Source organism: Oncorhynchus clarkii, chromosome 5 (genome assembly GCF_045791955.1).
Source record: "Oncorhynchus clarkii lewisi isolate Uvic-CL-2024 chromosome 5, UVic_Ocla_1.0, whole genome shotgun sequence".
In the NCBI taxonomy this organism is placed as follows: domain Eukaryota; kingdom Metazoa; phylum Chordata; class Actinopteri; order Salmoniformes; family Salmonidae; genus Oncorhynchus; species Oncorhynchus clarkii.
The window spans coordinates 61,908,793-61,935,299 of record NC_092151.1 but is presented as its reverse complement, the minus strand read 5'-3'; the positions used below and the strand labels follow the sequence as shown (position 1 = coordinate 61,935,299).

The 26,507-nt window shown below is 42.9% G+C and overlaps 1 protein-coding gene across 1 annotated transcript; it reads right to left on the bottom strand.

Annotated features, from left to right (window-relative positions):
* Positions 1 to 1,826: 1,826 nt before the first annotated feature.
* On the bottom strand, positions 1,827 to 17,567 carry LOC139409158 (repulsive guidance molecule A-like). Its single transcript, XM_071153931.1, has 5 exons — positions 17,479 to 17,567; positions 10,911 to 10,951; positions 8,357 to 8,505; positions 5,218 to 5,729; positions 1,827 to 3,392 (listed from the first exon to the last, which is right to left on the bottom strand). The coding sequence occupies exons 2-5, from the start codon at positions 10,946 to 10,948 to the stop codon at positions 2,694 to 2,696; spliced, it is 1,398 nt and encodes a 465-aa protein (XP_071010032.1). The 5' UTR covers positions 10,949 to 10,951; positions 17,479 to 17,567; the 3' UTR covers positions 1,827 to 2,693.
* Positions 17,568 to 26,507: the final 8,940 nt, after the last annotated feature.

Genomic DNA, 26,507 nt, shown 5'->3' with positions numbered 1-26,507 from the left:
AGCCAGTTATAAACAGTTACATAACCTATATGGAAATAACACACGAGCCAAACATGTTAACCTGTAGAATGGAACAGGTTAGAGGACCTCTATGATTCATTTTGTCACTTCTACTTCCTCAACATTGCTAATGTTAAACAGGGTTAAAAATGCTTTAGTAAAGTTCAGCTTCCGTCCATAGGGGGGCATTTTGCTGAGTCACATTGACATCTAACCGGTGCTGTAGGGGTGGGGTCAAGGGACGAGCGGTCCACTGTGTTGAGAAACGGCGACCAATCACAGCAGGCACCTCATCACTCCAGGGGCTTCTTGCAGTGCCTGCTACTGCCTAGTGCAGTATATTGTATTGTTAATTTTTTTCATTAACATTTGTCAGTAAAACATGTATTTGGTTATGGAAACTCAGACTGAAAGGTTTGGGGCTGGATCAAAAACATCCAGGGCTGAATCCCTGGAGCCCAGGCCAAATGACGCCACTGGTTTTACTCTCACTTGGAGAGAACACCCTGTCCCAATTCATGTCAAAATTTATAAATTATTTGGCCTAGATCTCAGAAACATTTATTTTTTTATTTTTTAGAAATACTAGTTACCCACTTGGCTGAATCTAAATTAATTCCAGAACGGTTAACATGTAGAGAGCCCTGTTGAGTGGGCTAGATGGAAAGCCATCAATATCCCTGGCTTGTCAATCTGTGGAATAGGCTCCAGTGCGCAGCAGAAATTTGTTATCTTTTCTGTTGGCACGTAAATCCCTTCCACACGGTTCACGACACAGATGTTCCCATCCTGCAACACAATCAGAACACCTGCCTTTTTCTTAAATACATTATATCCTGGGTGTTTCTAGAAATTTTCTATTTTACCCAAAACAGCAAAGTGGGCAGTCTGTCAATGACAATTGTATTTATTTAATTTTTTAAACAAAAGGTTTTTCCACTATCAATTAAAGGCTTTACTGGTTTCACTCATTTAAGACTTGCATAAAGTGCCTCCATTCAGTCTTCACACCTCTTGACTTTTTCCACATTTTGTTACAAAGTGGGATTAAAAATGTCAATACATTAGAATCACTTTTGGCAGCAATTACAACCGAGTCTTTCTAGGTAAAACTAAGAGCTTTCCACACCTGGATTGTGCAACTTTTGCCAGTTTTTTTCCAAATTCTGTCAAATTGTTGATTGCTTAACAGTGGAGGCTGCTGAGGGGAGGACTGCTCATAATAATGCCTGGAATGGCGTGGGATCAAGCAAATGGAAACCACAATCTTTGTATTTCATACCACACCACACTCCAATCCAGCCATTATGAGCCATCCTCCCCTTAGCAGCCTCCACTGCTAGACAACCCTTCAGGTCTTGCTATAGATTTAAGTCAAACTCAGGAACAATCATAGATTTGGCCTTGTGTTTTAGGTTAACAAGGGCTTGAATACTTGACTCAAGACACGTCAGCATTTAATTAATTTGTAAAGATTAAAAACAATCCCACTTTGACATCAAGAGTGTGTGAAGGCCAGTGACAAAACATCTAAATGTATTCCATTTTAAGTGTGAAGGCCAGTGACAAAACATCTAAATGTATTCCATTTTAACTTCAGGCTGTAACAAAATGTAAGGTCAAGGAGCGACTACATCTGAAGGCACTGTATGTAGAAAGTCACTGGCCTATGCTAAATATAAATTGCAACCCTTTAGGAAGACTTAGTTTACACAGAATTGACAGATTTACACTAGCAAATATTCTCCATGGTCCCACTCACATACTGAATCCTTGTGCTGTAGACATCGACTCTTGAAAGCTTAATCATAAATGACATACAAAGATGGTGTCCAACACTTTTTAATATGGAAAATTACAGATAAGGTAAAACGCATTAGTTCATTCAAAAATACCTAACTAATCACAACAAGTGTAAAACAATCTATACACAGGCAAATGTACACAATATAAAACATACACTCTTTCAATATATTATTATTATATAGATTGTTTCTTTACCTTTAAAAAAACTGGAAGCCAAGCAGCTTGAAGAGGGAGTGTTTCACCAAACTGATAATGCGATCACACTTGGGTGGAGTGAAAAGTACTGAGAATATTACACCAAAACCCAAATACATTTGGATAGGTAGTATTTTCATTTAGTTGTTGGATCATCCCATGTAAGAAACATTTTCCAGTAAATATGACAACATTGAGGAACTAAACTTGGAGCGTTAACCGTTAAGTGCCTAATGATACACATTCCAGAAGTCCCTGCACTATAGACTATTTACACGTAAGCCTGATGCGTTCTCTGATGATATCTGACACGATTGTGTGCATCTTGATGTATTCCCCAAAAATATGAAATTTACTAATATTTTTGATAAGATGCCTTTACAGCCGGTGCACAGAACCACGTTACGATGAATTTCCCATTTAAGCATCCTGTAAGTGTGAAAATAGAGTGCATTACGCACTTAACCACCGATCCCACCTGATTGTGTGCATTCAGGCTCAGACTCAATTAAGTGGTAGAAGCTGGCAGCCAACGTGTGTCTGGGGGGGAACAAGAAGCACTGGTATCCTTTGAGGGATCAATCCTACAAAATGGTTTAGTGACAGGAAAAGAACTACAACATTCACAAATGCAAAAAAAACTCCTTCAAGCTGGCATCACTTCCACTTTGTTTGCGTGTTGTATTCGCTCTTTACAAAAGCAGTAGAACCAGGAGCAGGAGTGTGACCAGACTGGGGGTGGCTGTGGCCAACGTGTATAGCCCCCCTCTGTTTTGTTGAACATGAGGAGTCCTGGGAGAGTTTTGCTTCAGTTTGCTGGGAGGAAGGGCCTTCAGATCCTCCAGGGCCCCGTAGGCTGCCATGGAGAACTCAGGGTCCCCTGTGGTGAGCAGGTCAAACACACATGACTGGAAGTATATGTCCTCCACCTGCAGGGTCTCCCTGCACTTGGCTGTGGCACGCTCCACTGTGTAGATCTGATGTGGGGGCAGTAGGGGCCCCAGCTCCGGGTTAGACCCGGAGCCCGGGAGGTGGGGGTGAAGGGGCTGGCGCCCCAGCGTGTGCTCCTTGATGAGCTCGTTGCGAGGGCACCCGTGCAGACAAAGCTGCAGCCCACTGTTCTCCTCAGAAAAGTCAAGGGTGTCCTCTGGCATGCGGATGGCGAAGGTAAGGTAGCGCCCCACTCGGCGCACTATGATGGACGTCCCAATGTAGCGGGCCTGGATCGTCACCAGGCGGCCCCCGGAGCCAATCTTTTCTACGATCCACAGACTGCCCCCCTCCCCGCCACTCCGAGAGCCGTCCTGGAAGGCAGAGGGAAGGTCCTCGGTGGTAGCCTGGTACACCTTCTGCTCTGTACAGCCGTGGTACGACTTGAAGATCACTGTTATCTGGAAGAGAACAATGAAGAGACAAAAGGCAAGACAAAGGCAAGTCAATTAATGATTACATTGAAATCAAAATCTTACTTTCTATAGTATTGTTTGGTGGACAACTGTTAGTACATAGTTATTATAGTTCTATGCTGATGGTAAAAGCTGTTGCGGCATTATCCTGCATACACCCTGATTACTAACTACTAAGCAGCAGATGCCATCAGAGGCCTTCAACGGGTGTAGTACCATTTTGAGCCACAGTGTGTCAGCAGGACCTTAACTTTTTATGACATGAAAGGTTCATTTTAAAGTTTGAAAACAAACTCCAGTCTTTCTCTTAGAAAAGGTGTAAGAGCTTTTGTGTAATCTGATGGAAGGAATGCACCGTGAGCAGAAATTATACTTATTTTCCAGTAAATATGGACTAGAAAGCATCAGCAACACATTGGTGAGGTCTTGGACCACTAACTTATAATAACCAAATCCAAAGAAACGACTAGGCCAACTAATGAGTGTTCCCACATTAATCTGTGCAATCTAAAATAAATACTGTAAATGTCATAAACCATGGCACATGTAAGAAAGAGTATGGAGCCATACAAGAGTGATGGATCAAAACAAACCCAGCTGTCTGATAGTCCCAGAAAATCAGAAATACCATCCACCACAACTGCCACTGTGCCAGAGCTCTGACACGACTCTGGAGTTGAGTCTGGATTTTTAGTACTATGCAAACATTTTCACAGCTTTGTCAAAGAGCTGGCTATGGTTCACTTCACAGTTAAGGGGATACTGTATTTGATGAAGGATTTTCCTTTCTGTACTGACAGTTACCCCAATTCAAGCGGACAGTGGGGGGGGGGGGGGGGGGGGGGGGGGGGGGGGGGGCATGCGGTATTGGCGTTGCATTCCCTCCACCCATATGAACAAAAAATTATAATTTGAAATAGTTGGCTCTGAAATCTGTTCTCCCTTTAGTAGTGTTTGGTTTACTTCGAACTCATACACAATCTAGCATCGGTTATTTACAAAAGCTCTTGAGGTTCAGCAAACTGATCTGAAAGAAACTGTCAGACCAGTCATTATCACTTTTATCAAATCTAGCCTGTCTAGATGATTTGGCCTAGGTCTATTGAGCTTCTCAGAGGTCTAGGTAGTCCAAGACCCAATCCTTTGTGTATTTGCTTGTAATCTACATGAGCTGAAAAATTCACTAATGAATCCAGATTATTTGAGCAAATGTGGCATAGTAACCTAAGCGAGTCTAAATTTAGCCCTACTTTTTAGTGTCTACCAAGTGTTGTATTCATCCAGTTCACATCTACAAATGTAGTAAGACAAGCGCCAAGCGTGGCCTTCAATATGAAGAACCAGGTTTAAATGTCGACTTGAGGATAAAATGGTATTATGATAAACCAAACAAAATCAGTAGAAATATAGATATATATTTTTTAATCAAATTCTTTTTCAAATGATTCCATATTTCAAGAAAAATCTGTTCATTATTTGACTACAGTGGAGAACTTTATTTTTAAAATCCAATTGTGGGAGAGGGAACTGTTGGGGCAAGCGTTAATCACTACCACATGACTGACCACCCATGTGTTAAAGGTAGAGCGCTCAAGCATGTCTGTGATCCAACACCACTAAGTAGCCCTTCTCCCCTGGTGTCTGGAAAAGGAGGTAAAGTCACTGCAGACAGAACCTAACTTGAGATATACGTGTCAATCTCCTTTCAAATGTAATGTATGACATACAGTTCAGGTACCTTTGTTATGATTGGGGCCCTATGTTTTACTGACAGCAAAACCACCATACATGAACCCATGACTTGGCCTACCTTGCTGGTGGCGGTGGCGCTGGAGCCCAGGACAACAGGTACGTTGGTCACCTGCACCGACAGGTAACGGTTATCGATAAGAGGCCACGCCCCCTCCACCTTGCAGGTCTGGAACTCGTCGCGGAACGTCCGCAGGTGTGGGTCCCCGAATAATCCACAGTGGGCATACTTCTTTCCCTGGCTGGCAGGGCCCGAGGCCAGCACGCGGCTCTCGTAGTCGCACAGCTCGGACACGACTGGCCTGGAGGTGCTAGGGGCCCTGGCCGAGGAGGTGGGCCCGTCGCTGGAGCAGTTGTGCTGGGTGAAGAGCTCTTTGATACGGAACACGGCCGAGTGGTAGACAAGGTCACCCCTGCAGCTGCGCGCTGTGCGGCGGGTACACAGGGCGTAGGCACGCAAGGCAATGCAGTAGTCCACGTCGGACAGGGAGTCTTCCTGGAGACCACTAGAGGGAGAGGTAGAGGCCACGTACTCCGCATTGCAGCGCTGGATCCGGCACTGTTGGCAGTGTGCTGTAGGGGGGAGGAAACAGGGGACAGGTGTTACATGTTTATCATTGCCAACAACAGGTGAACAGAAACAAAAAAATGTGAGGAAAGTCATTTAATTAGATAATGAACCATTGTGTACGAATGTGTTTGTCTGAACTCTTCCTATGAAAAACTTAGGATGCAAAAACTGCTTAACACTACTCTAAACGACCATATAAAATAGGTTTCCAATAGAAATCACAGTAATTGGGCAAGTCTATTCACTGCTTAATAACTGTTATAATTAATTTTCTGAGTTAACACATCAGCTGTACAACCCAGATACTTGCAGCAGGACAGTTAAACTATTCCACATATCGAGTTCACATTTGAAAAAATTGCTACTTAAACCCCAAAATGCACCAGCCCACAGGGACATGGTACCATACCCCATCTAACAAAATCAGTCAAAACTTAATAGCCCCCACAACTAACTGCCACAAAAATAACAGTGCTTCACTGCTGGAGGAAGCCAATCTATCTAGTTTGCTAAAGGGTGATGAATGTGGTTTGGATTTTGCTTGGCCAACAGGAGGCGCAATAAAGGTGCACATGCCCACTGTATATGAGGTTGACTTCAGACCCAAGAGGAACTGCACAAAGAGCAGTGCTTGTTCAGCAACCGACTAACAGCTGGTCGAAGGCAAGGATGTAAGACCCAGTCAGGATCGTATAAATTCACCACTTCCTGTGTTAAGTTATTACTCAGCACTGTGTATCTGGCAGTAAATATGTTTTGGGGGAGACTATGTATTCTGATGTTTCACATTTGAGAAGCCCATAGGCTTCTCTTGAGGTGACAGGTGCATTGCATGACATTCATTTATTGCCTCACCTGTGCACGTGTCACATACATTACATCCACTTTAATAATACAGCCTCAACAAGACTAAAAACGGAACTATGAACAATAATCATATTCATTAACAGAAGATCGGATAATTAACACTAGGCCTCCAGACTTACCAAAAGGCATGATGAGCTTACAATAATACAAATCTTGTCATTTTTATAGATTTTTTCCCTAGACAGTGGGGAAAGATAACTGGTTGCAAAACTGTGTGAAAACATTTTCAAGTGACTAATGCCCTACATGGGTCTCGGCAACTGTTCATCAAAAGTGAGATGTCGTGTGAGAGGTCATTTTAGAAGCATTTTGCATCCGTCTTCTAAATTCCACCAATGATCCATGTGCTTGGAGGGAGATCACCAAACTCTGCTTAGAATGTTGTCCGTCTGGCAATCACAGCGCAATCAACAAACACGTCCATCTCTACATCTCCATCTCGCTTTATGGTTAGACCTTGACAAGACGCAATGTGAGAACTATGTGCGGAAAAGGGAAAGGATTAAGAGAATAGGACGAATTTGCATAGGAGAAAAATGTCAATAGGCGCGTGAGAACAATTTAATGGAAACAAAATAAGAGGGTGGCTTTAGAATGTAAACAAGGCAAGCATGGCATATCCAGTATTATAACAATGATCTTACGCATCCTGCTATGTACATGAATACACCAACCAAAATGCACAATAACCATGTCATAGCAGTCTACAACATTATGGGGAAGTAAGAATTTAAAACTCAACTAATACTAACATTACTAATTTATAGGATACTGTGTTGCAATGCAATTCCATTTATTTGAATTTATAGCGTCCAACTTTATCTGAAGCTCATCTAAGGATCTACGGTGAAAATTGTCAAACTACAATATATCACGAAACGATTGGACCAAAAACACATTCGTCTCAAATCCCCATGTATTTATCTGTAACAACTCTTGTGACTTAAACTTGTAACGTTAACTAGGCATTGCGTAATTTTTCAAATACCTTCGAAAGTTATTCAAACTAACAAATCACCACACTTACACAATGTGTCGTGTCGCTCATGCATACAAAGCTCGGGCCGAAGTTTTTTAAAGTTACGATGGACACGTTCAGAGGCCGAAAAGTCTGACCAATGCATTGTAATAACAAATGAAGCGTGAACTTAGACACAATCGACTAAAACTAACCACGGCGTTAACAGTTAGCAAGCTAACTTACATGTTAGCCATGTGTCGCTACTTTACAAACATTTTAGAATACACATTTGCAAACGCGACGTCAAAGGGCTAGCAAGCTAAATGCTAATGTGCTTAATTAGCCAACTTCTACAAGTAACGTGAAACTTTATTTTAGACTTCGTTTGTGAATACATCATTAGGTCTATAGCTAGTTTAGACCGTGAAAAAAACGGGATATAATTCGGGATATAATGCATTTAACTAGATACTTTGAGCAAACGGTTAGCAAACTTAAATCGTGTAGTTTAGCTAGCCGCTAACTGCCCGTTTTAGGCACGCAGCAAGCTAGCTCGCTGATTACCGACTTAACTTGTAACAAATCACTGTTTGAACTATAACTCCGAATTAACAGCAATATACAGGGTAAACAAAATACAGTCCCATGTTTCAGTTCATAACTATTCCCGAAAGCGTAAGTGTTTTTGTGAACTAGTCTCGCACCATTAACACAGCCAAGAAAGTCTTCCATCAATCATTCTGGGTGCGGGAAAAATGCTTTGCATGCACACAGGAGAACATACATAATATGTTGCCTTACCTGGTCGGAGCAGCAGCGAAAGTAAAACCATCGTAAAAGTAATACAGTTCCAAAGCTGCCGCTTAGCCAAGTTTTGAGGTCCGCTTCTCCCCATGCCAATCCATTCAGTTAGAATGGAGTTCTTCGACTGCTGCTCATCGACGCTGTAGCTGCGTGAAATTAGACAAACATTCGTATTCTTTCCCCTGCGCTGTCATTCAAAAAGGGCCCAGTCTTCAGGGCGGCTCTACGTGGGAGGGGTCTAACATAGTAGACAGGGCTCAGATGTGGTTGTTGGCCAATGAAATACTAATTATTCGTTGACCACTTTATATTTACATAATGCGGTTTATGGCAATCATGGGACATTGGGACTAAGCCAATGGAAAGTGTTTCTAAAGACAATGAAGTCGTTTCGAAATTATCATTGTAGTAGTTGGTAGCCAGTTATAAGAAGTATTCGGCCAGGATAGGGCTGATGACAATTAATTTTTCTCACATCTAATTACATTTACAACTAAAACATGATGTTTGCAGCCTACATGATTTATCTGAAAGAAATAGTAAACCTCTTTCAGGAGAGAGTTCGAGATAGGAGTTGTAGCTCTGTCCACATAGCTCCCTCTCTGCACTATAAAGCATTCAGCTGTGGCAGTTGTCCTGTTTGATCTCCCTGAGTCTCAACATAGCTGAAGAGCAAATGGCCCAATGCAAACAACCCTGTTGTTTCTCTCTGCTTCACTTAAATCATTACATTACTTTCTGAAGAAAATGCTCACCCAGGAGAACAATGGTGTCATAACACCTAGCATGAATAACAAAGTTAGGCATTATGTGGTAGTAAATTACCCTAGGTTTGAATAACATATTTGTGGCATATGAACAGCATGAGGGAGTGAGCTCGCCGTGTGAAGATACTCTTGTCGCTTTGCTATTAAGTTGAAAAATTGTTGGGGAGGCAGGTCATACACACTCAGTGGTGACCTACAATCATGTATGCATCAGTGGAGGCTCATTGTAATGGCTGGAATGGAGTCAATGGAATGGTATCAACCAAAAGGAAACCACAGGATTGATGCCATTCCATTGACTCCATTCCAGCCATTATTATGAGCCGTCCTCCCCTCAGCAGCCTCCACTGGTATGCATACATATGGGTTTACATATGTTACCCTGGATGTTGTTCATACCTGAGGTCACTAAACATTGCCAGAGATGGTAAATCTGGTCAATGTGTAGCATTCCCCCCTAGTATTATATCTCCATAAAGATGGGCAGCTTATTAATTGAACACTCACAATACAGGAGAGACATTCTCCATTCATTATTTTCTCTCAGCTAACTGGTGCTATTATTTTTTCCCATTACATTTTCAGTTAGCAACTTGTATGTTACTCTTTCTCTTTTTGTGGCCAACTTTCCATCCCTTGCCTTGAACGACACTCGTCTTTCATTTGCACAGCTGCAAAGCAGGTCCATCTGCATGGAGCAGAATCATTGGGTTTTGCTCCATGGCCACCACTGTGTTTCTGTGGTTCTCATGTCATGTAAATGTAGGGTTTTTAATGGACAACTAATTAGCCAATCAAATATTGGTGTAAAGACGATCAACAATCGTACTCAGCATAATTCTGTAATTGGATTTAAAACGGAATTTACTCAGACAAATTGAACATTCTGTGCGCCGGGCTGCATACCTCTTTTTACTTTATTAGAAGCAACTGAATTATTATACTGCTCAATTTGAGTGGAGGCTGCTGAGGGGAGGACTGCTCATAATAATGGCTGGAATGGAGCGAATGAAATGGCATCAAACACATGGAAACCATGTGTTTAATGTATTTGATACCATTTCACTAGCTCTGCTCCAGCCATTTCCACGAGCCTGTCCTCCCCAATTAAGATGCCACCAACCTCCTGTGCTCCATTTATACACTTGCCCCCCACCACTTCCCCAATACACATGTAAATATTGGACTATAAATTGTGCCTGTATTATACTCATGCTAAAATGTTTATTCTATTCTACTGGCATTTATGTTTTACTATTTCCTATTGTTGTTGCACTGACAAAAAGGAACCTGCAAGTAAGAATTTAATTGGACGATGTATACCATGCTTATCCCAAAAACTTGTAACTTGAAACTTGAACCCGGACAGGTATTGGATCACTGGTTTCTCTATACACATGCTGGCTCCTCTGGCCCACAAAATGGTGTGATTCAGGTGCTCTGTCAGTCTTGTGAAAGGTCCTCATAGTCCTTGTTGATGTGGGGTTGATATATATATATTGGAGGGGGAAATGAAGACAGCTCAACCTAAGTGGAACGTCTGGATTGTTCTGCTCTGTCAGAAGGGCCTCCTCCACCACAGTTGATACACTGTGCCAAGTCTGTCCCGCGAGGGTCAACGTACTGTGTTTGTTCAGCTAATTTTGGGCTTGATCTGTTTCATGGCTGTTCTCTACTACGGACACATTTCAAACTCCCTGCTGCACGGGTTTGCAGATAGTCATTAGGACTCTTAGACATGTGGCATGTGCATATTCCTAACAAAGTTTCAGGATGTCTCTCACCTCTCAAAATGCTCATCTTCAGGATCTGTAGACAACATTTTCTGCAAGAAAAAAAATTAATTAGTTATTGTGAATGAAGGCAAATACAATTATTTTTGAATATGTATTTATGAAAAAGTCATTTGGGGCAATTTGTGATTTGCGTCTTTAAAGAGCAACCAATACAACATGCTTAGTGCTGCCCTTTTCACTTGTTTATATTTTCTCTATAGCCTACTTCAGTAACTGAATCCAAACAATAACTCCAAGACGTCAGTTGTAAATGATAACACTTCTCCAGGTTTGTCCTGAATTGTGAACTGACCCTCTCGAAATAAATGTAGACTCTTTGTCCATTGAAGAATTGATATGACTTTCACTAGGGATAGCACAATTACCGTATAACCATGTTATCCCATGTTATGAATGAAGACCCTCATGAAAATAAAACAACCGTCATGACCGTTATGATTTTTTTTGTAGAACAAACAGCTGACTGAAGACGGGACAGCCGGCCATTCACATGGCTAAGTCCATTTTTGCGGTAACATGGACTCTTTACTCCTTGCTGAAACAAGCAGGGTGTTGTAGCAAACAAGTCTTCGGTTGCCCTAGAGTCTAGGGCCTAGACAATGCCCCCTTCCCTGCAGCAGCACCCATAGAAATAGAATGAATAGAACGGACTTGGAACCTATAACCATGGCAATTTGACTGGTAAACTCATGGGTATACTCGCAATGGCTGCCTAGTTTTGTGACATGTGTAGAATGTTCATTCGAATGATGTTAACTGATGTGGCTACATAGAGATCCTATTAAATTACTGGAGGGACAATGTCATAAACCCTCAAAGTTCCAGAATGGGTGGAAAATGGCAGCCATATTGGTCAGGGATAAGTCTAATTGGAATGAATGGCAGTAGAGGCATAATCCTGATTTAACTTATGCAGGAAAATAAAATGAAGTTGTGATATATCATAAATTGTGTAATAGAATTATTGTCAACGTAAAATATGATCATATAATTATAAATATTGTTTATACAGGCACAGCCAGAAGAGGACTGGTCCCCCTCAGAACCTGGTACCTCTTTAGGTTTCTTCCTAGGTTCCGAGTTTTTCCTAGCCACTGTGCTTCTACATCTGCATCGCTTGCTCTTTGGGGTTTTATTCTAGGTTTCTGTAAAAGCACTTTGTGACAGCTGTTGATGTAAAAAGGGCTTTATAAATACATTTGATTGATTGATTGATGTCCATTCTAGTATTCTAATTCTTAATTATATGTGTTGCTCATGCAATGGAATGTATTTTATGTAATGTCAGTTGAGTTGATTCAACAAATCACAGCACATATTGATGGTTGTGACTAGATGAAATACAACTATGCCCCGAAGTGACTTTTCGTAGCAGGTTAGGAGAGCCTAAATTATCCTAACCTGCTACTGTACGTTAATTCTCCTAACTTGTTGCGTAGGTTTTCCTGACCTGCTACGAAAAAGTCACTTCCTGTCGCAGCTGTATACCACCTAGTCAAAACCCATATTGATGGGTACACTTCCTGCTTTTACTTCCTGCTTTGCTCCTATGGGTACAATCACAATGGCCACCAGTCCACCCATTATGACATCATTAACTTGAATGCGGATGCCTGTTCTATTCATTCTATTTCTATGACAGTCCATGCAGTCAGGAGCGGAAGAGAAGAAACATTTTGACATATTTTTGCTATTCGAACGGTTTAAACAGTGACCGCGGTGATTTGGCCGACCAATGACCGTCATCCAAAATTCCATGACCGTTACAGCCCTAATTTGTGAATCATTCAAACATAGCTCAGTGAAGCAAACAGCTAATCCATCCAGATGGATGGACCAGATGAATTCTTCACATGAAAGAGACCCCCTATAGATGGTCCGTAGAGCTTGATAGGCAGAGAAAGAGCTCTTTCTTCCCCCTTTCCTTCTGAGCATATTGCATTGCATGACCCAGCAAATATGCATATTCTGCCTCTTAAAGCCAGTACATTTCTCCCGACACTGGATCACTTGTTCTAATACAATAGAAAAATGAGGTCAGTCTGGTAAAATTAGCCATCCGCCTCACGGCAGGCCTGAATGCCAGGCCAGTGAGAAGGAACAGCTGGGCTCCATTTGTGAGTTGGAGAAACAAGAGAAATAAAGAGAAAGGGATCAGAGGCATTTTGGCAAGAAGCAAAGATAGGGATTGGAAGAGTGATAATATATAGTAAAAAAAGGAGTAAGAAAAGGAGTAAGGAGAGAGTAACTGACGAAAACATGGGGTTTGATGAGAATGAGTAGTATGAGTAAGGACACTGGAATTAAAGAAGAGGGAAAGGGTTTTGAGAGTCAGATAGTGAGAGAAAGATCCCCAGGAATCTGGCAATTGTAGCGTAAAAGAGAAGAAGAGAGTGAAACGAGAAGGTGGGGGGGAGTGTGCAGGAGCAGGAGAGAGGGGGAAGAAAAAGAGAGGGGATTGGGTTTCCTCTGACTGTGTGTCTGGGCAGCGCCACATGTTCCTCATTAAGGTCCTCACACTGCGGGACCAGCTCCACACCGTGGTGCTTGTTTTTGTTACTAGGTCCATTGCGCTGTGGTCTGGATGAAACCAGAAAACTGGGCCAGTGCTCTCCTGAAAACCTTTACAAACTAGTACACACCTCTTGTTTAGAGCAATCCTTATCTAAAACTTTATGATTCAAAACAACATGGGTTTGTTTCACACTAACTTTGTCCACTGAAATTGTCCCCAGATTTATTTGGGGATAGAATCTGATAACAAAATCTAGAGAAATGCTTACTCTCTGATGCACCTGTAATATGAGGGGTAAGATTTAGGCCGTAGGTTACGCAGGTAACCGCACTGTATATTTCTATCAAATCACATATTTTGCCTAGTGGCACGAGCTGTTGAGTGTGGCCACATGAAGGAAAAATGTGACGATTTGCACAATCGTCCTAAAATCTCATAAGATATTAGGTGGTGTTTTTTGTCTTACAGTAACATTATATTATGCTATTATATTTGGTTCCGTTATGTACAATACTATCATAACGTGATATTGCAGACTTGTTTTATCAGCTTGGGTTGAACGTTATTAAACAAGCACCATTCACCAGAGTAGCCTGTTCTATATGAGTAAATTAGAGACTTGCGTAAGTAGAGAATACCGCACATGCGTAGAAGCTTTGGGACCTTTAGCCCATGGGATAAGGGGTCTAGAAAAGTTGGATCTGCACTCTAAAGTGGAGAGTGCTCAAATGTTCTTTTAAAGGGCTCTTGTATAAGGTAAGTGGCCTAGTTAGTACCTTGTGAGTGTGAGTCTCTGAGTGAACAGCAGTAGGGAGAGCATGGCTTCATGATGCAGGGCAGGCCACTCACAGCGAGGGGACTGTTATCTGTAGGTAGATAAGACATCCAGCAGTGTGAGTGTGTACAGGGCTGTCCTGATAGCATCTCCTCTCGAGGATCCCACTTACGAGCCCTGATTGATACCTGACAGAGCACAGAGGGGGATCCTCACAGTGTTTTTCTAGCTGCTTGCAGCCCTCTCCATAGCAGGCCATGCGTGCATCTGTTTACAGTGTTTTGGCAATGTGTGTGCCTGAGTCAACATAAGCTGTTATCAAGGAGCTGTATATCTACTTTCAGAGGCTGTGCTTTTTGAACACGTTGTGTGGTCACTGGTTTTCAACAGAAAATGATTTAGTCATAGGACTGCTTGAATATTTTTTCTCCAGATTATTCAGATTCATTTATTTGTGGGTCATGTGAAGGCGGTTATGTCATGAGAGAGGGCATTATTGCATATCTCCTATCTGAAAAAAATACGTTTGCACTTTGCATTGACTAACTGTTGATCCAGACAGTAGATAAAACATATTGATATTATCTTGACTAGGGGCCTACAATGAAAACGTTGTATATAATGAAATACAGTTATCTATGAACCCTAAATCTAATCCTAAACTAAAATGTAAATCATTTCACCGAAGTGTCCCTGTTCTCAATTCTGTTATTCTCTTGCAATAATTCTCTCCCCCTTTCCAACAGAACAAATGTAGTTGACATAGCGTCAAGCTCAGTGCCTTTCAATAGATAGTCAACTGACAGGTAACCATAGATTTTAGGTCAGGGGGTGATGAGGGATGATGGAGCAAATACATGCAGAGCAGAATACAGAGGGACCTCCTCTCCATTGCCCCGAAGGGAGAGAGTGCAGCATGGCCTGGCCGACCACAGTAAAGGGGGGATCTCACCTTTGACCCTGACACTACCTGTGTATCTGCAGTGCAGGTGAGTCAGGAGCCAGTAAGCTTCGGGGCCCCTGAGGTGGGAGGTATGTGTGGGAGGATTAGCAAAGGTGTGTGTAACATGCAGACAGATCAGCACTGAAGCTTCCCTAATCTTTCAACTGTCATCTAAGCACAAAGTACCTTGCCTGCCCTGCACTCCCTTTCATTAGGTATTGCAACAAATATATATTTGCAAGGACTGTGAAATAGATAGTGATGAAGCAAGAAACATTTCTTGGGTTGAAAAACAGACTTTATAACACAACCACAAATAGCACTTTCAGTACTTTATTGATAATGCCATTATGCCATATGCAGGTCGCAAGCTGATTTGATTTCCATTGCCTTGCTAGAACATGCTTGGGCTTTCCACTTCCCACCTCTCCTGACACCCCTCCTCCTCATCTGGACTCCTAGGGCAGGCTGAATAGTAGAGACAGATAGCCAATTGCTTTGCTTTGTAATGACACTCTTTCCGCCAGGAAATGATGGACAATCCGCTCTAAAAGGCTTCACCAGGGAATAAAACGATAATGACCGTGATCCATATCACACTTTTCTTCGATGTTACGAGCTTTGATTTGATTTATTAGGATCCCCTTTAGACGATGCCAATGGCGACAGGTAGTCTTACTGGGGTCCGACATATAATGAAAAAAAAAGACTTCCCAATTTACATACATTCTTTCGGATTGGATATACAGTATGTTGCCTTGTTTATGGCTTAGCTGAACTAGGAAAGGTACATTTAATCCAAAATAAATACACATTGTTGAATATTTCCAAGAATCGACTCTAGCGCATGATTGTGTTCTATCATTGAACCTTCACACCACAGACCTCTCCAACTCCGGAGTTGAGTGTTTCCTACATTAACAGGTAAGGGAGGTGGAAAGAGGGATGTGGGTTGTGTGTGTTAGTCCATTTGTCTAAGAAGGCAAGCTCTCCCTCAGCCCGGAGAGAGAGAGTTATAGCCTCCCGCATCTGCCCCATGCTGTCACCAAGGACCCAAGGTTTCCTCTTCTGCTTTCCTTTTTTACTACCGCTCTCTTTTTTCTTCTCCTGCAGAAACTGTAAACATTTGACTGAGTGCAATGATACTTATCCATGACCTATCCACACATGGGTAAGCGTTAAGCAAACATGAAGGTTAAGACAATAGGGGAAAAATGTTCCTCTCCATTGCCCATCTCCATATATATTTTCCTTTTTCGCCAAACTCCTAACAACAAGGTATACATTTAAAACCACATTTCACTGCACCTTTGGCCATAAAACAGATTTATTTTGTAATGTAACCACATTACTTTTTGGCCTCAGTGTCTAACAATTCAGCTGACATTTGTGACAGTTCAAGTAAGTTGCTCCATATTCTACAAACCATGTGGGGACAATCCTACACATTTATTTATTTTCATTGGAGTTTCGATTTTTCTACCTTTCAGTCCCATTGCAATGTGCTCTATTCTATGCCTGATGTGACATGGCATGAACTCAAAATGCGTCACTGTGTGACTCTGCCCAGCCTATCAATCTGATAGTGTTTCAGAACTGGTCTATCTGACATGAGTAAAGGCTATTCTCCCACCCTTAGCTCACACAAACAACAGTCCAAGACCAGGAATAGATGGAGAGGCAGACTCATGAGACTAGTGTGTAAATTTAGTTTAGTAATCCCTATTCACCAAGGTTTACCTCTGGAGGCATGTAAAGAATGCTTCTGTGTGGGGCAAGGAACCCAAATCTGTGAGTCTTGGGGAAACATTCCCACCGATCAGGGCTGCTTGACTGAATACAATACTGAGGATACAGGATCCGGGTATCGTGTAAAGAATTCAGTGTTCGCTGCTTGGAAATGGATATTACTGTCGTTTTCTTGGCTTCTAACAGATGTTTCTTATATTCGCTATAAAGAGACATCATAGTCACCCCTAAGCAGTCACGTTCCTTTCTCGCAGAGAGGTAGTACATGTATTTTGTCAACACATATTGTCATCAGCTACTGGTATAGCCAGAGGGGCAGAAGGACTCGAATGGACATAGGAGGATTGATGCTTATATTAGTTATATTATGTTATGTTATGTTATATTTTACTGTTCAGTACTGGCAGGAATGAATTAAGATACAAAATTGCCAAATATTGACCCTGACCAGAATTACATTTTCACAGTGTATGTCATGAACAACAGTTTGCGTTTAGTATTTTCTTTTCAGTACAGCATCTGACAGTGATTGATTGGTTGGAAAGCAATGTCAGAGGGAAAAAATGTAACTTACCTTGGATTTCTATGTGTGCGTTGTTGTATGCTGTATGGGCAGTTGGACCAGGCAGAGACAGTTAACCCTCGTTCCCCTGCAACCTCAACTGGTGGACTAAGTGCTGTTCTGCTATACAGGGGGAGATAGCTGGGAATTAAAGCATATGACAACAGCTGTCCGTTAAAAGAATCGGCACTTTGATTAGTAGTGATCAATGTTCTTTAATTCCTACATATCTGGGTAGGGCATTTCTAAAAGAAAAAAAAAAGAAGAATAGAATAGAATGGAAAAAAGATTCAAACACATTCACATGCATGCACACAAACATGCACAAACACACACACACAGACACGTACTGTACACACCCACACACACACTCACACTCATAGACATTCATTGGCTTGACAACATGTGTCGCCTTTGGACGGCATCCCATATTCTCCAAAGGCCTGCGAGGCAGACAGACAGACAGACGCAATGGTGTAGACGGCCATGCACTAGTGTTAACAGAGCATGTGGACCGCTGTACAAAGTGAATGAGAGCTCTATGTGTTGTCATGTTCTATCCACATCTCTCTCTCTCACCTCCGACCCCCAACTTCTACAATCACACACTGATTTGCAGCACCTAGTCTTAGATCCATACTATCATGTCATACAATTCATTTATTTAATTAAGGAAAACATCTTTCTTGACAAATATGAAGGGTAAAGTGAGCTCCACAGCTTAATTTCTGTCATTTTTACCCTGCAGACATAGTTTGCTGAAACTCCAGCATTAAAACACCTTCAAAGAAAAAGCCTTCTTATGCGTTTACCCTCATCCAATTCTTTTATGTGGTTCAGACTCCGACTGCAAGCACATGAACGGCGTTCCGCGACAAGATTGATCATGTGCTGGGGCCCCATAAAATGTGTTTGGTTATCAGTTGGTTCTTGCAAATAGGCCGAAGTGATGTGAGTGTGATCAACCTTGCCAGGATGTCTGTGCGTGGTAGCTCCAGGATAGGGCTGTGCTACGGCTGATTTATGAGATCTAGAGCAGCCAGAAAGCCTCAGGCAGAGGGAGAGGGGGACAGAGAGAGAGAGCGAATGGGAGAGAGAGAGAGGCCTCAATCTGACTAACATTCTACAGGAAATCCATGCTGACTGTGCCACCAAGGCAGTCGCCCCAGCCTGTAAATTCCATGAAGCCAAGCAACCAAACACTATGGAATATCTGAAAAAACGAATGTGTTCCATTCAGTTTGTTGCATTGCTCTGAATTAGTTTGGGTTGTTGGACATGTGTGTAGATTTTGGATTTGTGCTTTTTTAGTTTGGTAGCATGCTTACAGTACGTTCTGTACTCACAGTGTAGTACAGAACATGCATCTATTCAAACATCCTGTGAAACTCCCTTGAAGCCGATATGAATGTCCAGTAAAAGGGTACCTAATCCAGCATGCATTTTTCAAACTTGGGAAATTGTGAAAGGCCTCACAGGCCTCGTTTGCTTCATCCTCATAGTTTTTTTTCTTCCTGTTTCTAGCAAATCTTTTCAGTTGGGCAGCTGTTCAAAGACAGCTGCTTTGGTCATTCAGTCAATGTTGTGTTTCAGTTGATCCATTGCTAGTTCTACAAGTAATCCCCTGTCATGCCTCTTTTCTCTTTTCACACACACCCATTCTGGTACTAGCATGCACACGCGCACACACACACACACACACACACACACACACACACACACACACACACACACACACACACACACGCACGCACACGCGCACACACACTCACGCACACACACGCACACACACACACACACACACACACACACACACACACACACACACACACACATTAAGACATGCACCCACTCGTAAACGGCGCCATCAACGAAATAGTGCAAGAGACCAATGATAGTGTGATAGTATGGTGATACATGGCATGCATTTTTTCCAAAGACAAAGAGGCTAAATTGCGGCAACATGGCACCATTGAATTTGAAGCATTATTAGAGCCAGAGCCTATGAGGAGCCATCTAATCTCTTGGCCTTACTGGTCTATGAATGTTTTCCATGTCTGCCATGGTGGAGGTATGTGACCACACAAAGCCCCGCTGGCGACAGAGTGGCATGCGAGAGGGTTGAAATGAGCAGGGACCATGCCAATGTGTGTGTGCCGCCCTCCTGTCACATGCACTCACACATTGTTGTACATACTTACACACATACACACATCTATACAGAAACACAAACACACACCATGCCTCCAGTTGTCCCTTGCTCTCATTAAACATAGCAGGTGTCAGGCGGGCTCTGATAGACTGCTGGTGGGGGTCAGCTAGCTTACCCTTAAGAACAGCATTGCTATTGTCTCTAATGTATGTGGAGTACTGGAATGGGATCGGAAAATTGAATGGATTATACCCTGGCCATGCAATTTCACTCATATGAAGTGGCAATGTATAACACATTCTTATTTGGTTTGAATTGCAGTTTGCTGCTTGTAGCCCTTTAAAGGATTGCCCTTGTATTCATTATACATTTCAGACATTCCTAGACAAAAACACATACATCTTCCTTTCATAAACCTCCCAGTCCTGCTCTCTGTAATTCCTTGTCATCACCCAACGTGGTGTCCAAATTGGCATGTGCATCAGACGCCGTGTGGAGAAGGAGAGAGCAGCGGCCTTGGTTCTAAACATCATCCTCTTTCAGCAGGGGCTTCAACAAATCAAAAACATCCCCTGGCTGTCAGGACTTATTCTAGGTAATGTAAATGAGAGCCAGGGGAGCAGTGAGAGGAGAGAGGAGAGAGTATTCCTGGTGCCACTCACTCACACCCTGGGAGAATCAAAGACCTGGGACTGAGATGATTCTGTCAGGACAAGGCTGTTGCTCTGAAGTATGGTAGCCAGATCAGGTCCTGTTTTAGCCCACGCTGCTCTGTTGTCATGTTTATTTTTTGACCAGACAACAACAGAGGAGATGGCTGTACATCCAGGCACTTTGGATAAAGTCTGTTTTAAGTGCACCACAGTTTTCCAGTCCCCATTCCTGCATGCTCTGGTTTAGTGCACACTGCCAGAACAGTCCCAAGCTGTTAGTCAGAAGGAGTGGATTGTGCAACACGGTCCATGTACATCTGGGAGATACAGTAACAGTCATTCTCAATGAAGAAGTAAGGACATCCCTGTCTGTCTGTTTTCCATACGGCTTTGAAAATTGTATTTTAGTAGCACAGGGCCCTCTGTGATTTATTTTCTTCTGCCCTCTGTCTCCTGGCGTCTTCTTTTTGGTTGGTGTTAAGCATAAATTGTCCCTAACCTAAAAGATGGGCCACGTTGCAGGCCTATTTATAATGGATCTGGTACAGCCTATATATTTTAATGGACATATTTTTCTCCAACTGTAAACTCACCCTTTAAGTCTGTGGAGTATTTCTGTGTAACGGGAGTGCTGAGAGTCGGGAAGCGAGTACAGGGAGTGAGTGTTTTTAATAAAGAAACAAACCATTAAACACGACACACAAACAACGCACCGACATGAAACAGAGTCAATGACACCCGGGCAAGGAACCAAAGGGAGTGACATATATAGGGCAGGTAATCACAGAGGTGATGGAGTCCAGGTGAGTCTGATGACACGCAGGTGCGTGTAACGATGGTGACAGGTGTGCTCCATAACGAGCAGCCTGGTGACCTAGAGACCGGAGAGGGAGCACACGGGACATTCTGTTACTGCAGCTCACAGTCTGGGCCGGGGTTAATAGACAGGAAGAGTATGACAGATGGACCGGTGTATTTTTCTTCTTTTCCTGGACTCTTCTTCTTAATGGCGGTGATTGCAGGGATAAAGGGACCATCATCTCTCTGGCCCCCCTCGACCCTGGCTCTTCCTGTCCACCACATGTGCTCTGTGCTCATTTCTCAGATGGGGAATACAGAGAGGAGCTGCCAATCACCAAGATAAATGAGCTCCAGGTTTGCTATGATGACTTTGGTCTAGGCCTCTCCCCTCTCCTCCATCTCTCCCTGGGCACTCAGAGGTGGCCTACTGTGCCATACAACCACTGTCCACATAGCAGTGAAAAATTAAAGATTATTTATTCTCATTTATGCAACGTATTTCATTTATTGTGAATGTTTAGAGTGGAGAGTGGCTAGCACTGAGAATAACAACACGAATAAACTATTTCATCAATAAGTAAATATCTACTATTTATTTGTGTTTGAGAGTTGTTTCAAACACCAACCCCTGGTACCACTCTGTATGATAACACATGTTTACAATCTGGGGAGTGAGATTATGTACAATTGCAAACCTTTTCCAGCTCCACCAAATCCTCATCCAGACTGGGGCATTACACACTAATAGCAGTCTGCTAGAAGCACTGCGTAATTGCCTGGGCTCATGTGCTCTGGAAAGCCAGGGCAGGGGCCAGCGGCATCAAAGACCCACTGATCACTCCTCTGCCTCTCTCCTCCAAAGGGGAACCGGGGGGAAGAAACAAATACACGTGGACAAACACACAAGGGGAAGTGAAAACTGAAGCAGATGTGATAGTAGAGGATGGACAAGACTGGCCAAATGGATTCCCTATCCCTGGCTCCACCTGTTAATATTTAAAAACAATGGGAAAGAACCAATGGTTGGGTCTAAAAAATTAACAAAAACAAAAAGTTATGTTGCGGTGACATCATGGATTATTAAGCTGGGGGTGGGGCTATTAAGAGGCCAGCAGTAACCCCTGGCCTGGCAGTAAGCAGGGCAGGAAACTGTGGCAGAGGCAATTTGAGAAGCTGAGACCTCAGCGTCTGCAGCTGTGCTTTCAGTTTTCCTGCCTCCAACAGCTCAGCGACATGTGACGCTCCCAACTATTCACCTATGACCCCTCTCCCCATATATCTACAGAGAAAAGAGGTGAAAGAAGATGGGAAAGGAGAGCTGGACAACAACTTCTGCTCAATGCATTTACTCCATCAGTCACGTGCTGTGTAGCTGAAGACTGAAAAGACATCCAGCAGTTCTACAAAATGGGTCAATGGGTTTGACAACTTCTTGAACTGTTGTATAAGTTTACTCTGACGTTTTCTGATTTGTTTTCCAAAGACTTAATTACACTTTGGGGAATACCAGTAACGAAAGCTGAGAAACCATACAGTATACACTACCATTCAAAAGTTTGGTGTCATTTAGAAATGTCCTTGTTTTCCATGAAAACATACATGAAATGAGAAATAAAGTCAAGACGTTGACACGGTTTGTAAATAATGATTTTTCATTGAAAAATAATTGTGTCTTTCAAACTTTGCTTTTGCCAAAGAATCCTCCATTTGCAGCAATTACAGCCTTGCAGACCTTTGGCATTCTAGTTGTCAATTTGTTGAGGTAATCTGAAGAGATTTCACCCCATGCTTCCTGAAGCACCTCCCACAAGTTGGATTGGCTTGATGGGCACTTCTTGCGTACCATACGGTCAAGCTGCTCCCACAGGTCAATAGGGTTGAGATCCGGTGACTGCTGGCCACTCCATTATAGACAGAATATCAGCTGACAGCTTCTTCTCTAAATAGTTATTGCATAGTTTGCAGCTGTGCTTTGGGTCATTGTCCTGTTGTATGAGGAAAATGTCTTCAATTTAGCACTGTTCACAGGGTATGGCATGGCATTGCAAAATGGAGTGATAGCCTTCCTTCTTCAAGATCCCTTTTACCCTGAACAAATCTCACACTTTACCACCACCAAAGAACCCCCAGACATCACATTGCCTCCACCATGATTGACAGATGGTGTCAAGCACTACTCCAGCATCTTTTAATTTTTTCGGTGTCTCGCGAATGTTTTTCTTTGTGATCCAAACACAGCAAACTTAGATTCGTATGTCCATAACACCTTTTTCCAATCTTCCACTGTCCAGTGTCTGTGTTCTTTTAACCATCTTAATCTTTTATTTTTATTGGCCAGTCTGAGATATGTCTTTTTCTTTGCAACTCTGCCTAGAAGGCCAGCATCCCGGAATCGCCTCTTAACTGTTGACGTTGAGACTGGTGTTTTGCGGGTACTATTTGATGAAGCTGCCAGTTGAGGACTTGTGAGGCGTCTGTTTCTCAAACTATCACTCTTCTTTTTATTCTGGTTAGAGCCAGTTTGCGCTGTTCTGTGAAGGGAGTAGTACACAGCGTTGTACCAGATCTTCAGTTTCTTGGCAATTTCTCGCATGGAATAGCCTTCATTTCTCAGAACAAGAATAGACTGATGAGTTTCAGAAGAAAGGTCTTTGTTTCTGGCCATTTTGAACCTGTAATCGAACCAACAAATTCTGATGCTCCAGATACTCAACTAGTCTAAAGAAGGCCAGTTTTATTGCTTCTTTAATCAGGACAACAGTTTTCAGCTGTGCTAACATAACTTCAAAAGGGTTTTCTAATGATCAATTAGCAGTTTAAAATGATAAACTTGGATTAGCTAACACAATGTGCCATTGGAACACAGGAGTGATGGTTGCTGATATTGGGCCTCTGTATGCCTATGCAGATATTCCATTAAAAATCTCCCTTTTCCAGCTACAATTTTCATTTACAACATTAACAATGTCTACACTGTATTTCGGATCAATTTGATGTTATTTTAGTGGACAAAAAATGTGCAAAAACAAGGACATTTCTAAGTGACCCCAAACTTTTGAACGATAGTGTACGTCTGGACTCCAGTCAACAGAAAATGATCTATTGCCTAAACAGAGAGTTGCCGATTGACCAGACCTGTCCTCCACTGCAGCGTCAGAAGCTTGATGAGCCATGTAGGACCTCATGCAGGAGCTCATTCCCAAAAGTGCTGCTCTGCCTTTTGAAGTACTAATCATTTTAATGTGGCTGTGTGTGTGTGATGCCAAACACAGGAAATGTATCTCCACATCTTTTTATCTGCTGTGTTTAAAGTTGCCAGATTGTGAGCCCTTTGAAAGGGGTGCACTGTCATAGTGCTGCATTCATCTCTGCAGCTCCCCTCAATTAAAACCTACTGCTGCTCTTAAACTGAGAGACATCTGCCAAGCATCACAACCCCCCCCCCCCTCCCCCCGGTGAGGAGAGAGGAACATCTCCGTTCGCACCGAGCCCAGCCAGGGATAAAATGTGGCACCAGTCTGAGGGCTAAGCTCTGCGCAGCGGCCCTTTTGTAGCCAGATCACAACCAGATGTGCCAAGTGTGTCCAAACAGGAATGACTGCGTGTAGGCAATTTTCAGCAATTTGTCCGATTTTAGGGTTCACCCCTATACCTCCTGATAGACAAATACAAACTTCAGAGCCAAAACAATAAATTGAAACACATAGGCACCCCAAAGAGAGTTGTCTCCCCCCCAGGCAAAGTGGTGATGAGAGATAGATACAGTGTGTCTATACAGAGACAAGCAAGCCAAGGTCTGCTGTATTGACAGATAACCTCCCGGCTCACACAACATTACTGCATCAATTGACACAGACAGCAACACGACCATCATGTATTTCACCCCCCGGACTTCAGCTTAGGTGTTTTTTAATGGATTCAAAAGGCCCTGACAAAAAATACTTAGATAAAATAAAGGCTCTGACAACATTTACACACACTAAATCCATCACCTGACACATATTGAGAGAAAAACACACAAGCAAACACAGACAGATAAACAAGAAAAAGCAGCCAGTTAATCTCTCCCCAAACACCTCGTAAATTAAAAACCCCAACTCCCTGGAAGTCTCTGGCCACAAGACCGTTTCAGACATGTTCTCTCACCTTTCCCCCTTCTCTTTTTCTTCTACATAAATATTTTCAAGAAATATAAAAGAGCTGGACTCTCCTAATAATAATCACATTTTCCAAGCCGAGAGAGGTGGGGGGAAGAAAGTATCCTTTGTTGCCTGTACCCTGTTTAGGCCTCTTTCGTAGGAAATTGAGGGCAGTGTCTCCTCTTTATAGCAGCCATGAAACGTGTCAGCTCTGGGGAGACGTGGGGGGAGACAGGGGGAGGCGGGTGAGAAAGTGGGGGAAAGGTGGGAATGCTAACCCCCCCCCCCCCCATACACACATATATGAGCTACATATACCACTCTCCTAGCCCTGCTGAAAAACATTCCACTTTTTGCCCTCCTAACCTGAACTTGCTGTTGCTCTGTCACGCAAAAACAACACAGACCCATCTTCTAACCCACCCCAGATCCTTGTGTCTGAGAGGAACTAGCCCAAGGAAGGGAGTCTCAATTCAGAATGTACACCTGAGAGAATCCCTCTCTCTTGCTCTGAGCTCCAGGATTTGGAGAGGCCAACTGTTGTTTTCTCCCTCTGGTAGTGGTTACCTGGCAGAAAACAGACGTGAGCTTTGGGCTTTCTCTGTTTCTCTGTGATACTCACAGTGTATGTAAATTGCTAAAGTACAGTACCAGAAGCCAGCCCCAGCCCCAGTCCAGCCCAGTCCAGTCCAGCCCAGCCCAGCCCAGCCCAGCCCAGCCCAGCCCAGCCAGCCCCCAGCCCCAGCCCCCAGACCCCAGCCCCCAGCCCCATCCCCAGCCAAGCCCTAGCCCAGCCCCAGCGTTTTGGATCTAAAATTATCCCGTAGTACAATCAAGAGGGTCAGGCAGCTAGGCACTGATTCTGCTCTCTAAGTACGTAATAGACCAGAGCACTTGACCCCCATGCTAACCGCCAAACTTGTGAAGGACATTGCAGCTTGTACAGTGTCTCACTGTAGTGTCAATTGTGACGTCTTTGTTGCTCTTTTGTGTAATCACGTTAGAAAAATCCTAAATGAGCACGTCCACCTTCTCTTGTGCAACTTCGGCCTGTGTTTCAATCACATTACCGTTCAATAGTGAGGACATTTTGACAGGCAACTGCTCGTGTGTGAAAAGGACAATTGTAGAGTTTTCATGACTGATCGTGTATTTTCTGAGAATGCAAAATTTCATGAGTAATTCCCGTTTTTTATTGTCAGCTCACACTGGAATTCCTTTGAATTAGAACGCCATTGTCGGACCTAATTGTAAGTTACGCTCTTTCAGCAAATGGCCATTTACTTTATCCAATGG

Coding starts and splice junctions, on each gene's coding strand:
- LOC139409158 (XM_071153931.1), bottom strand. CDS start 10,948: ATGTTGTCTACAGATCCTGAAGATGAGCATTTTGAGAG. Junction 8,506..10,910: donor GAAGATGAGCATTTTGAGAG/GTGAGAGACATC, acceptor AATTTCACGCAG/CTACAGCGTCGATGAGCAGC. Junction 3,393..5,217: donor GCGCCACCGCCACCAGCAAG/GTAGGCCAAGTC, acceptor GTTCTCTTCCAG/ATAACAGTGATCTTCAAGTC.